General features: G+C 43.2%; 1 protein-coding gene across 2 annotated transcripts in view; it reads right to left on the reverse strand.

Annotated features, from left to right (window-relative positions):
• CDH23 (cadherin related 23) overlaps positions 1-14,345 on the reverse strand; it is a 1,745,895-nt gene that overhangs the window by 95,621 nt on the left and 1,635,929 nt on the right. The window contains exons 41-44 of one of the 2 annotated variants that reach the window (XM_077259280.1): positions 12,162-12,371; positions 11,395-11,502; positions 9,484-9,586; positions 8,301-8,426 (exon numbers count right to left, since the gene is read on the reverse strand). In XM_077259280.1, the coding sequence (XP_077115395.1) occupies positions 8,301-8,426; positions 9,484-9,586; positions 11,395-11,502; positions 12,162-12,371 (547 nt within the window). Of the gene's footprint in view, positions 1-8,300; positions 8,427-9,483; positions 9,587-11,394; positions 11,503-12,161; positions 12,372-14,345 lie in introns of those variants that run through there. The other variant, XM_077259281.1, reaches the window with a different exon arrangement.

The raw sequence follows: 14,345 nt of genomic DNA on the forward strand, positions 1-14,345 counted from the left end.
AACCCTCATAGGGACAAAACGAGAAGACAACCACACCAAGTCCCCAACACAAAGCCGAGGACCAACACGACGACGGCGGTTGGCAAAAAGCTGAGTCTTCTCCTGGGACAACTTCAAATTGTCCACCACCTGCCCCCAAATCTGATGCAACCTCTCCACCACAGCATCCACTCCAGGACAATCCGAAGATTCCACTTGACCGGAGGAAAATCGAGGATGAAACCCCGAATTACAGAAAAACGGGGACACCAAGGTGGCAGAGCTGGCCCGATTATTGAGGGCGAACTCCGCCAAAGGCAAAAAAGCAACCCAATCATCCTGATCCGCAGACACAAAACACCTCAAATATGTCTCCAAGGTCTGATTAGTCCGCTCGGTCTGGCCATTAGTCTGAGGATGGAAAGCAGACGAAAAAGACAAATCTATGCCCATCCTAGCACAGAATGCCCGCCAAAATCTAGACACGAATTGGGTCCCTCTGTCAGAAACGATATTCTCCGGAATACCATGCAAACGAACAACATTTTGAAAAAACAGAGGAACCAACTCGGAAGAAGAAGGCAACTTAGGCAAGGGAACCAGATGGACCATCTTAGAGAAACGGTCACACACCACCCAGATGACAGACATCTTCTGAGAAACAGGCAGATCCGAAATAAAATCCATCGAAATGTGCGTCCAAGGCCTCTTCGGGATAGGCAAGGGTAACAACAATCCACTAGCCCGAGAACAACAAGGCTTGGCCCGAGCACAAACGTCACAAGACTGCACAAAGCCTCGCACATCTCGTGACAGGGAAGGCCACCAGAAGGACCTTGCCACCAAATCCCTGGTACCAAAGATTCCAGGATGACCTGCCAACGCAGAAGAATGAACCTCAGAGATGACTCTACTGGTCCAATCATCAGGAACAAACAGTCTACCAGGTGGGCAACGATCAGGTCTATCCGCCTGAAACTCCTGCAAGGACCGCCGCAGGTCTGGAGAAACGGCAGACAATATCACTCCATCTTTAAGGATACCTGTGGGCTCAGAATTACCAGGGGAGTCAGGCTCAAAACTCCTAGAAAGGGCATCCGCCTTAACATTCTTAGAACCCGGTAGGTAAGACACCACAAAATTAAACCGAGAGAAAAACAACGACCAGCGCGCTTGTCTAGGATTCAGGCGCCTGGCAGACTCAAGGTAAATTAAATTTTTGTGGTCAGTCAATACCACCACCTGATGTCTGGCCCCCTCAAGCCAGTGACGCCACTCCTCAAAAGCCCACTTCATGGCCAAAAGCTCCCGATTCCCAATATCATAATTCCGCTCGGCGGGCGAAAATTTACGGGAAAAAAAAGCACAAGGTCTCATCACGGAGCAGTCGGAACTTCTCTGCGACAACACCGCCCCAGCTCCGATTTCAGAAGCGTCGACCTCAACCTGAAAAGGAAGAGCAACATCAGGCTGACGCAACACTGGGGCGGAAGAAAAGCGGCGCTTGAGCTCCCGAAAGGCCTCCACAGCATCAGGGGACCAATCAGCAACATCAGCACCCTTCTTAGTCAAATCAGTCAATGGTTTTACAACATCAGAAAAACCAGCAATAAATCGACGATAAAAGTTAGCAAAGCCCAAAAATTTCTGAAGACTCTTAAGAGAAGAGGGTTGCGTCCAATCACCAATAGCCTGAACCTTGACAGGATCCATCTCGATGGAAGAGGGGGAAAAATGTATCCCAAGAAGGAAATCTTCTGAACCCCAAAAACACACTTAGAACCCTTCACACACAAGGAATTAGACCGCAAAACCTGAAAAACCCTCCTGACCTGCTGGACATGAGAGTCCCAGTCATCCGAAAAAATCAGAATATCATCCAGATACACAATCATAAATTTATCCAAATAATCGCGGAAAATGTCATGCATAAAGGACTGGAAGACTGAAGGGGCATTTGAAAGACCAAAAGGCATCACCAAATACTCAAAATGGCCCTCGGGCGTATTAAATGCGGTTTTCCACTCATCCCCCTGCTTGATTCGCACCAAATTATACGCCCCACGGAGATCAATCTTAGAGAACCACTTGGCCCCCTTTATACGAGCAAACAAATCAGTAAGCAGTGGTAACGGATATTGATATTTAACCGTGATTTTATTCAAAAGTCGATAATCAATACACGGCCTCAAAGAGCCGTCTTTCTTAGACACAAAGAAAAAACCGGCTCCTAAGGGAGATGACGAAGGACGAATATGTCCCTTTTCCAAGGACTCCTTTATATATTCTCGCATAGCAGCGTGTTCAGGCACAGACAGATTAAATAAACGACCCTTAGGGTATTTACTACCCGGGATCAAGTCTATGGCACAATCGCACTCCCGGTGCGGAGGTAGTGAACCAACCTTGGGTTCTTCAAAAACGTCACGAAAGTCAGACAAGAATTCAGGAATCTCAGAGGGAATAGATGATGAAATGGAAACCAAAGGTACGTCCCCATGAGTTCCTTTACATCCCCAGCTTAACACAGACATAGCTCTCCAGTCGAGGACTGGGTTATGAGATTGCAGCCATGGCAATCCCAGCACCAAAACATCATGTAGATTATACAGCACCAGAAAGCGAATAACCTCCTGGTGATCCGGATTAACACGCATAGTCACTTGTGTCCAGTATTGTGGTTTATTACTAGCCAATGGGGTGGAGTCAATCCCTTTCAGAGGTATCGGAGCCTCCAATGGCTCCAAATCATACCCACAGCGTTTGGCAAAGGACCAATCCATAAGACTCAAAGCAGCGCCAGAGTCGACATAGGCGTCCGCGGTAATAGATGACAAAGAACAAATCAGGGTCACAGATAGAATAAACTTAGACTGTAAAGTGCTAATTGAAACAGACTTGTCAGGCTTCTTAGTACGCTTAAAGCATGCTGATATAACATGAGTTGAATCACCACAATAGAAGCACAACCCATTTTTTCGTCTAAAATTCTGCCGCTCGCTTCTGGACAGAATTCTATCACATTGCATATTTTCTGGCGTTTTCTCAGTAGACACCGCCAAATGGTGCACAGGTTTGCGCTCCCGCAGACGCCTATCAATCTGAATAGCCATCGTCATGGACTCATTCAGACTCGCAGGCACAGGGAACCCCACCATAACATCCTTAATGGCATCAGAGAGACCTTCTCTGAAAATCGCCGCCAGGGCGCACTCATTCCACTGAGTAAGCACAGACCATTTGCGGAATTTTTGGCAGTATATTTCAGCTTCATCTTGCCCCTGAGACAAGGACATCAAGGCCTTTTCCGCCTGAAGCTCTAAATGAGGTTCCTCATAAAGCAACCCCAAGGCCATAAAAAACGCATCCACATTGAGCAACGCAGGATCCCCTGGTGCCAATGCAAAAGCCCAGTCTTGAGGGTCGCCCCGGAGCAAGGAAATTACAATCCTGACCTGCTGTGCAGGGTCTCCGGCAGAGCGAGACTTCAGGGACAAAAACAATTTGCAATTATTTTTAAAATTTTGAAAGTGAGATCTATTCCCCGAGAAAAATTCAGGCAAAGGAATTCTAGGCTCAGACATAGGTGCATGAACAACAAAATCTTGCAAATTTTGTACCTTTGTGGCGAGATTATTCAAACCTGTAGCTACACTCTGAAGATCCATTTGAAACAGGTGAACACAGAGCCATTCAAGGATTAGAAGGAGAGGAAGAGAGGAAGGCTGCAGTATAGGCAGACTAGCAAGTGATTCAATTAAGAGCACACTCAGAACTAGAGGGAAAAAAAAAAAAAAATTGTAGCAGACTTCTTTTTTCTCTCCTTTCTCAGCCAGTAATTTAACCCTTTTTTGGGCCGGTCAAACTGTCATGATTCTCAATGGCGAGAGAACATAGCCCAGCATATATGAGAACTAGCTCTTGGAAGATGGAAACTATACTGACCATGAACTAAACCTGCCGCACAACTAGAAGTGGCCGGGTAGCATGCCTACGTTTTTTTATCCCTAGATGCCCAGCGCCAGCCGGAGAACTACCTAATCCTAGCAGAGGAAAAGACAGTCCTGGCTCACCTCTAGAGAAATTTTCCCAAAAGGCAGACAGAGGCCCCCACATATATTGGCGGTGATTTAAGATGAAATGACAAACGTAGTATGAAAATAGGTTTAGCAAAATCGAGGTCCGCTTACTAGATAGCATGAAGACAGAAAGGGCACTTTCATGGTCAGCAGAAAACCCTATCAAAACACCATCCAGAAATTACTTTAAGACTCTAGCATTAACTCATAACACCAGAGTGGCAATTTCCGTTCACAAGAGCTTTCCAGACACAGTAACGAAACAGCAGCTGTGAACAGGAACAAAATGCAAAAACACACAAGGACAAAAGTCCAACTTAGCTGGGAGTTGTCTAGTAGCAGGAACATGCACAGAAAGGCTACTGATTACATTGTTGACCGGCATGAAACTGACAGAGGAGCAAGGTTATATAGCGACTCCCACATCCTGATAGGAGCAGGTGAACAGAGGGGATGATGCACACAAGTACAATTCCACAAGTGGCCACCGGGGGAGCCCAGAATCCAATTTCACAACAAGTATATATCTGTGTGTCATCTCCTCGTGTATATAGTATATACCTGTATGTCATCTCCTCCTATACATAGTATATACCTGTATGTCATCTCTTCCTAAACATAGCATATACCTGTATGTCATCTCCTCATGTATGTACTATATACCTGTAGGTAATCTGCTCCTGTATATAGTATATACCTGTGTGTCATCTCCTTCTGTATATAGTATATACCTGTATGTCATCTCCTGCTGTATGTAGTATGTACCTGTATGTCATCTCCTCCTCTATATAGTATATACCTGTGTGTCATCTCTCCTGTATATAGTATATATCTGTGTGTCATCTCCTCCTGCATATAGTATATACCTGTGTGTCATCTCCCCTGTAAATAGTATATACCTGTGTGTCATCTCCTCCTGTATATAGTATATATCTGTATGTCATCTCCTCCTGTATTAGACCTCGTTCACATGTTATTTTCTCAGTATTTTTACCTCAGTATTTGTAAGCTAAATTGGCAGCCTGATAAATCCCCAGCCAACAGTAAGCCCACCCCCTGGCAGTATATATTAGCTCACACATACACATAATAGACTGGTCATGTGACTGACAGCTGCCGGATTCCTATATGATACATTTGTTGCTCTTGTAGTTTGTCTGCTTATTAATCAGATTTTTATTTTTGAAGGATAATACCAGACTTGTGTGTGTTTTAGGGCGAGTTTCGTGTGTCAAGTTGTGTGTGTTGAGTTGCCTGTGGTGACATGCATGTAGCGACTTTTGTGAGATGAGTTTTGTGTGGCGACATGCGTGTAGCAACTTTTTGTTTGTCGAGTTGCATGTGACAGGTTAGTGTAGCAAGTTGTGTGCAGCAAGTTTTGCGCATGGCGAGTTTTGCGCGTGGCGAGTTTTATGTGTGGTGCCTTTTGAGCATGTGCAAGTTTTGTGTGAGGCAACTTTTGCATGTGTTGCAACTTTTGTGCATGTGGCAATTTTTCAGCGTGTGCAAGTTTTGCGTGTGGCGAGTTTTCCATGAGGTGAGTTTTGCACGTGTGGAGAGTTTTGCATGTGGAGAGTTTTGCGCGTGGCGAGTTTTGAGCGGCGACTTTTGTGTTTCGACTTTTATGTGGCGAGGTTGGTGTATGTGTGGTGAAATGTGCGCTGAGGGTGGTATATGTGTTCGAGCACGTGGTAGTGTGTGGCGCATTTTGTGTGTGTGTTCATATCCCCTTGGTGGTGTGGTGATTATCCCATGTCGGGGCCCCACCTTAGCAACTGTACAGTATATACTCTTTGGCGCCATCGCTCTCATTCTTTAAGTCCCCCTTGTTCACATCTGGCAGCTGTTAATTTGCCTCCAACACTTTTCCTTTCATTTTTTCCCCATTATGTAGATAGGGGCAAAATTGTTTGGTGAATTGGAAAGCGCGGGGTTAAAATTTCACCTCACAACATAGCTTTGACGCTCTCGGGGTCCAGACGTGTGACTGTGCAAAATTTTGTGCCTGTAGCTGCGACGCCTCCAACACTTTTCCTTTCACTTTTTCCCCATTATGTAGATAGGGGCAAAATTGTTTGGTGAATTGGAAAGCGCGGGGTTAAAATTTCACCTCACAATATAGCCTAAGATGCTCTCGGGGTCCAGACGTGTGACTGTGCAAAATTTTGTGGCTGTAGCTGCGACGCCTCCAACACTTTTCCTTTCACTTTTTCCCCATTATGTAGATAGGGGCAAAATTGTTTGGTGAATTGGAAAGCGCGGGGTTAAAATTTCACCTCACAACATAGCTTCGACGCTCTCGGGGTCCAGACGTGTGACTGTGCAAAATTTTGTGCCTGTAGCTGCGACGCCTCCAACACTTTTCCTTTCACTTTTTCCCCATTATGTAGATAGGGGCAAAATTATTTGGTGAATTGGAAAGCGCGGGGTTAAAATTTCACCTCACAATATAGCCTATGACGCTCTCGGGGTCCAGACGTGTGACTGTGCAAAATTTTGTGGCTGTAGCTGCGACGGTTCAGATGCCAATCCCGGACATCCGAACATACACACATACACACATACACACATACATAGACACATTCAGCTTTATATATTAGATGGGCTAAAGGGGAGTGATTTAAACTGTTATTTTTTTTATTGTTCATGTTTTTTCAAACTTTTTTTTTACTTTTGCCATGCTTCAATAGCCTCCATGGGAGGCTAGAAGCTGGCACAACTCGATTGGCTCTGCTACATAGGAGCGATGCTCAGATCGCTCCTATGTAGCTGAATTACTGGATTGCTATGAGGGCCGACCACAGGGTGGCGCTCACAGCAATCCATCATCAACAATCATAGAGGTCTTCAATAAACCTCTGGTTGTCATGCCGACGCATCGCTGACCCCCGATCACATGACGGGGGTCAGCGATATGCTCATTTCCGGCCCGATGGCCTAAGCGCTAGTTAAATGCCACTGTCAGCATTCGACACAGGCATTTAACTAGTTAATAGCAGTGGGTGGATCGCGATTCCACCAGCCGCTATTGTGGGCACATGTCAGCTGTACGAAACAGCTGACATGTCCCGGCTTTGATGAGGGCTCACCGCCAGAGCCCGCATCAAAATTGGGGTTCTGACCTCAGATGTACTATCCCGCCGAGGTCAGAAAGGGGTTAAACAAGTGGATGAGATAAAGGGCTACCGAGTGCTTATAGGACTGATGGGTAAAGGTCTGGTTCATAGACATAAATGCAGTGGTCATGCATTACCATGCTGCTTATGTAAGGAGGAAGACTGGACTGCGGGTACCTGCATCATGCCGGGTCCGGAACTGTCGAGGCTGCGTCCAGCGTTGCCGGAGGGAAAGAATGGGGGACCGGACAGGTCCCATGACCTGGGAAAAGGGGTGTGGCTAAGTCGGGCAGTGTACAGGAAGCGCGGGAAAGAAAGTTCAGTTTCCTGCTGGCGGTGAGAGCAGAGGAAGGTGTGCGGCATGCTCCGCAGTTACAGAGGCAGTATGGAGACGGGCCCCAGCAGAACTTGCATGAACGCTCCGGTGAGACAGTGGGTGTGCAGAGCGCCATGCGCCCAGCTAAGCAGAGTACAGTGCTCACGTGGAGGAGCGGGGGCCAGGTGCAGGAAACCGTGGTGCATTTCCTCATTTCTGATAGACGCGCAGCAGCACCCGTGTTGGACAGAGACTCATGTAGCGATCCCCACTTCAGCTGCACAGATTTATGGACTAAGGGCTCAGCGGGCAAAACTGGTGACTGCCCGTTGCCGCCAGAAGCTGGACTGTGATTTTGTTTAGGGTTCACCTGAGAACACTACGCTGGTCGTTGTCGGTATTCCAACTCCCATCAGACTGTATGTGGATGAGGATCAGAGAAGACTACGATAAGTGCCGTTTAAATATTAGACTGTCGCATTAACTCTTTAACCCCCTTGATTCTTGTTTAATGTTTATTAACTCCCTGAGAGATCAGTTTCATCCTTTTGCTCAAAATTAAATAGTATTGTTATACGGCATTGTTCTGCAATCCCTGCATTACTACATTTCCGAACCTGCTTACACTTATATCAATCCTAATAGCAGTGAGGAGATAGAAACAGGAGATTAAGGACCCCATTCCCAATTCTCAAAATTCCCTTATACAGTTAGAGTTTTTAAAATTGGATCCTTTAAGACAAATATTCAATCATAAAAAAGTGTTAACACAAATTTGTTTAATTGGTGAAGGAGAAATGAGCCTGTTACCTGTGCTGTTGTTCATGGTAAATAAATCCATTTGAAGCCCCAGAAGTCGATATAACACGACAGCATTAGGTCCTATGTCATTATCTAAAGCTAAAATAGGCCCATTGAGGACACTGATGGTTGTTCCTAGATGAAATATAAGAATCAGCATCTTGAAAATGGATTTCCTATTAAGATCCTGCAGAATGCGACATCACAATCCAACCCACGTTACCAACAGGTCACATCTCACATGACTTGCGACAAACATTAATTATGAATGACAATTACATGATGCGACCCAGTGACATGTAGCGATGACTCAGGCTGTTGAAGCCCTAGCAGACTGAATCAACCCTCAAAGTCTTAAAATCCTGTAGGAGAAATAATGTTAGTCCCTTTGTTAGTGGAGAATTTCGTATTCAATATCAAGTATTGTGCCGTTCATCTTTTTAGGATCGCTGTATCTTCTTATTTTCTTTTTGCATCTCTAGCTAAACAGAGCAATATCTGAATCCTTAGATCGTGTGAATAGGTCAGGAAGCCAAACTTAATATTTATATGCTTCTAGTATTTTATATAGAATTTAACACATGCCACAGAATCTAATCTTGTCATCAAAACAATTCCAGAACATCCCGGTTTCATGTTTTTCCTGGTGTGCATTCTGCTGACCTGCTAAAGTGAAGCATTTGATGGAATTTCATTTTGCTGATATAACACAATAAGCAGAGTTTGTGTAAATCGATTCTCAGAACCTGGTTCATCGGCCACATCAGTTATCTATGGTCGATGGACAGGAGTCCTAAGAATCACTTCTTTCATGATGCTATCTGCAGATCTTCCTTTGTTGCCTGTTGCAACATCATCGTTGTGGGGTGATGCATCGGATAATCAAAAGAAGAGTTGCCATCACTTAAGAAGTGATTCTTAAGGCTCCTATGAAAGTGACCATAGATTACTGACGTGACCGATGGAGGGGGTCCTTGCGAATCGATGTGCACCAGCTGTCAGTATTTGAAATCAAAATTACGATAAAGCATATATCGTTACTAAAATAAGCAGGAAATAATCTAATAATTGACATAAAGCAATAGTATGAATACATGACGAGAAAACAATATCGTACATTAAATGACACTTTAGGTAGGCAGCTGTGTGTAGTGTGTTGTGACTTGTTCAATGGCAAACTGTTCTATACTACCTGCAGGTGAATTCTCCATAATTTCGGCTTGATATGATCCTTTAGAAAACACTGGCCGATTATCATTTTCATCTGATATTGTTACAATTAACAGGTCAAAATCCTGTAAAAAGAAATTTTTTTTTACTTTTAGAAACTAGGGAGAACTCTTTTTTGCTATTCCTTTACATTTTTCACAGCTAGTTAAGAGAATCTATCATGCTCCCACTAAAACGTTAGATTGAAAATACCGTATTCTGTTTCCTGCAATACATGCCATTACTTTCTATGCCTTTTATGCTTATTAATAAATAAATTGACAACAGTGTGTAAGGGGCATGAACTTGAGCCTAAGTTCAATCATTATGGAAAGAATTGGAGCAAGGGAGGGATATCCAGACATTTTTGGATAATTTTTTTTATTAATAAGGACTACAATTCAGTCTGAAACATATAGGAAATGCTCTCACATTTATTTTTTATATGTAACATATCTATAACACTGGGAATGTTCTGTTTTATTCAATTCTACTAAGAAAATGTTTGAACATTTTTATTAAAAAAACAGCTGGATATCCCCACCATTTCCTCTGACTATTTGTGGCTTGGCTCCTCGATCTCCTCAGTGTAGACTTTGTGTGTGCACAGAGCATAATCTCTTGAGATGGAGTTTCAGCAGTCACAGGAACGTAAAAGATTCAAATATGCCGTCAGTTTTATTTCTTATAGGAACAAACAAGTCCAATTTAAAGTGGTTTTCAAAGACTTCAAAGCTAGTGTCAGATTGTGGGGGGATAAACCCCCGATTGGTTACACTCAGTTATCTATTTATTCATAAATATTAAAGGGGTTATCTGGTCTTAAGCTACAAGTCTTCAGTCACTCTATGTGACTGCAGACTAGTGAATCCTTACATCATGGAAACACTGCGCACTGTGAGGATTCCCCAGTGCCGGAGGCTGCCAGTCATGTGACTGCAAGTAAAGGATATGCATACTCCTGGCCACATCCAACTAGACTGTTTCCAGTCTAGCTCAATGCACTTGCATTGATGGAGGCTGTGCATTCTAGTTGGCATGTGACCTCACTTATGCAAATCGCATACTTGCAGTCACGCGCCCGCTGGCACCATTGAATCCTCATACCGCACAGTGCACTCAATGCGAGGATTCACATGTCTGCAGCTGCAGTCACATAGAGTGACTGCAGATTTGTAGCTTAAGGCTGGACATACCCTTCAAGGGGGAATAACAAAGAAAAAATATAAGGTGTGTGTCACGATTCCACCACTCATTGTGTCTTTGATGCAGTGAGTGACAGTTCAGTGGTTCAATCTGGGGCAGGGTTGAGCTGAGCTCTCAGAATTGCAATTAACAGCTCATCCGTCCAATCTGAAGATGTAGCGCACTGAGCTGTCAGTGTTTTCACAGTCCAGCCGTCCAATCAGAGCTGATGCATGCTGAGTTTCCTCTGGACGTCTCCCATCAGGGGTTATTACCTGGCTATTTAGCTATACTTACCTGTATCTGATTGCAGCCAGTTGTCATGTAGTGCTAGCTACTCATGGAAAAGTCATGAGGCAGGATAGTAGAGAGCTCCTTGGTCTGATACCAAGAGATTTCGTAATAAACGAAAGGGCAAGACAGAGGCGTAGTCAGGTCATGGTCCGAAGTCAGAATTCCAAGAAGGTAGCAGATCCAGACAAAGGAAACCTGGCATGCCCAGGCTCTAATTGGGTGGCTAGACTGTCACCCACAACACTGACAGCTGAGCACGCCCCAGCCCCAGAATGGACTCCTGAACTGTCACTCACTGCGTCAAAGACATTATGAGAGGTTGAATATCAACAGCGTGGTTATGGGTCCCATTTAAATATAATGTGTAGCTAAGCATAGCCATATTAGTCTTGAATTTCTAAAGAACTTCACTTACCCTTCTTGAGTTGCGTATATTTTCTGGATTGTCTTTTACAGTCACAGTTAGTCTATATTCTGAAACTTTCTCTCGATCAAGAGGTCGATTTACATAAACTATTCCAGTCTGAGAGAAACAAGAGCATTAAAATGAATATCTACAGTTTAATTCCTTAAATCTTCAATTATTCAGGTCTCAATAACAAAAAAAATTGGGCAAAGTCTCTACAATAACCGATAATGCATTTCAATTCCCAATATAGCTTATTGTTTCATTTGGACACTTCTGTTGAGCTCCTTTATGTTGAGTCACTTACTTTGAATATTGCCGCTAAAGGGGTTTTCCACAAGTTTAGAAAATCTGCTCTAGGGTAAGGATTTTTCAATGAAATAATGAACTAGGAGGTTCTCACCCATTTCATCTCATACCTAGTTCCAACCAGAGCCAGAAGTGAGGATATCCTGCCCATCTGTCACGTGACCTCTGATGCAAATCAGTATTGACTGCTGAGGCAGTAATTAGCTACTGCACTTAGAGGGCAGGAGTACAGAACTTATCATTTACTGCTCTAGTAGGGACAACCATATTTACAATGCTGGTATGTAGGGAATGCAATGGATAAGAAACAGTTTGTTAGTATATACCAATCCCTACCCTTTCTAAAGCTTTCTAAACATGTGGACAACCCCTTAAAATTAGTGTTTAGCATAATTATTCCACTTTTGCATTAATTTACTTCTTTTAAACCATATATAACATTATTACATTGTGAGATGCAGACTTACATTCTCATTGATGAAAAATGCATTCTCTCCATTCCCTGCAGTTATATTGAAAGTGAGAAGTGCATTTCGCCCAGTGTCAGCATCACTAGCAAGAATTCTAGTGATTGGTGTTGATACCACCGTGTTCTCACTGATTGTTATATTTAGTGGAAGGTTGAGGATAACAGGATCATTGTCATTGATATCTAATACACGTACTTCAACCAGAGTCTAAATAGAGGGAGAATATATGAGAATATTAGTTTCAATATACGTATGAATGCATCTGTTAAAACAAAACCATCACAATAACAACATCGATCAGTTATCACACAAGTCATATCTATGAGTTACAGGATAGAGTAATAAAATGCATGGCTGACGGGAGTCACATGAAGTCTGAGAATCCAAGATGCATGTGTTTCTTTTCCACATCAACTGAAAAATAATTGGCCACCCTTAGGAATGTATTAAAGATAAAAAGTAAGGCTGTAATATTTGACCAATGAAATAAAGACATTTTTTTTTTTAAATTGATTATTTTGGGGTCCATCTGGGTTTTACTTTATGTCAGTTTTTATAAGAAAAAAAGAAAACGATGTGCATGATGCGCATTTTCTCCTGTTCCATAAACTGACACAAAGTGGAACAAAGATGGACCCCATAATTATTAATGGGGTCACTCTGCTTCTGTTTGCATCACTAAGGCATCAGGTCCATTTTGCAAATGTTTCTATGTGTTTGGAATAGGCAAATGGTAACACTATTTGCTGAATATTGCACCTTACACTGTGTTCCAAATTATTATGCAAATAATATTTCCTCATATTTTCTCTAAATTACCTATCTGAATTGCAGTCATTGTTATTTTCCATTCATCTACTATTCTAGTATAATTGCAATGTTTTGGAACAAACTGCCTATGAAAACAGTATCTTTTTAAAAGAAATAAACACTCAATATGCATGTTCCAAATTATTATGCACAGCAGAGTTTTCAACCTTTTTTTTACTTTGAACATGGTCAATTGTGAAGTTATAAGCATTATCAGCTTATTACAAAATGAAATCAAACAGTTTTCAAGTGAAAACTTTATTCTAGGTGATGTTACATTTGCACATAGGACCCCTTGTTCGAAAGAAGCTTCTGAACTCTCTCGTCCATTGAATTTGTCAGTTTTTGGATGGTTTCTGCTTCAATTGTTTTGCATGTGGACAGAATACCCTCACAGAGCTGTTGCTTAGATGTGAACTGCCTCCCACCATCATAGACACTCCTTTTGATGATGCTCCAGAGGTTCTCAATGGGGTTGAGATCAGGGGAAGATGGTGGCCACACCATAAGTTTGTCCTCTTTGATCTTGCTGCGGAAAGCACGGTTCTTCCTCTTGAACCATGGCAGGAATTGTTGTTTTAGAAACTCCACATAGATTATGGAGTTCATCTTTACCCCTTCAGGGATCATAAAGGGGCCGACAGTCTCCCCATGATTCCAGCCCAAAACATTACTCCACCTCCTCCTTGTTGGTGCCTTAGCCGTGTTTTCATGGGGTGTCCATCAACCAGCCATCCTCCACTCCATCCATCTGGACCATCGAGCGTTGCATGGCACTCATCGGTGAACAAAACAGTTTGGAAGTCAGTCTTCATGTATCGTTTGGTCCACTGGAGCCGTTTCTGCTTGTGTGCAGTGGATAGAGGCGGTCGACAGGATGGCTTACGCACAGCTGCAAACCTCTGAAGGACCCTGCATCTTGTTGTTCTGGGGACGTTGGAGGCACCAGCAGCTTCAAAAACTTGTCTGCTGCTATGACAAGGCATTTTTGCAGCTGCTCTTTTAACCTTATGCAATTGCCTGTTGGAAAGAGTCCTCAATTTTTCCTTATCAGCATGCACACGTGTGTGCTGGGAATCGGCTAAATACTTCTTGATTGTGCGATGATCACGATGAAGTGTCTTGGCAATGTTGATTGTAGTCATGCCTTGACCTAAATACTCCACAATTTGTTGCTTCTCAGCAACCAACATCCTTTTTCTTTCCCATTTTGGCAAAAAATGTAGGCTGCTTAATAATGTGGAACAGCCTTTTTAAGTAGTCTTGCCTTTATTTGGACACACCTGCCAAACTAATTTGCACAGGTATCTGCAATTGCTTTCAGTGATATAAAGAGCCCTGACATACATCACCATCTATGAGTTTAAATGA

Source organism: Ranitomeya variabilis, chromosome 4 (genome assembly GCF_051348905.1).
Source record: "Ranitomeya variabilis isolate aRanVar5 chromosome 4, aRanVar5.hap1, whole genome shotgun sequence".
NCBI lineage: Eukaryota > Metazoa > Chordata > Amphibia > Anura > Dendrobatidae > Ranitomeya > Ranitomeya variabilis.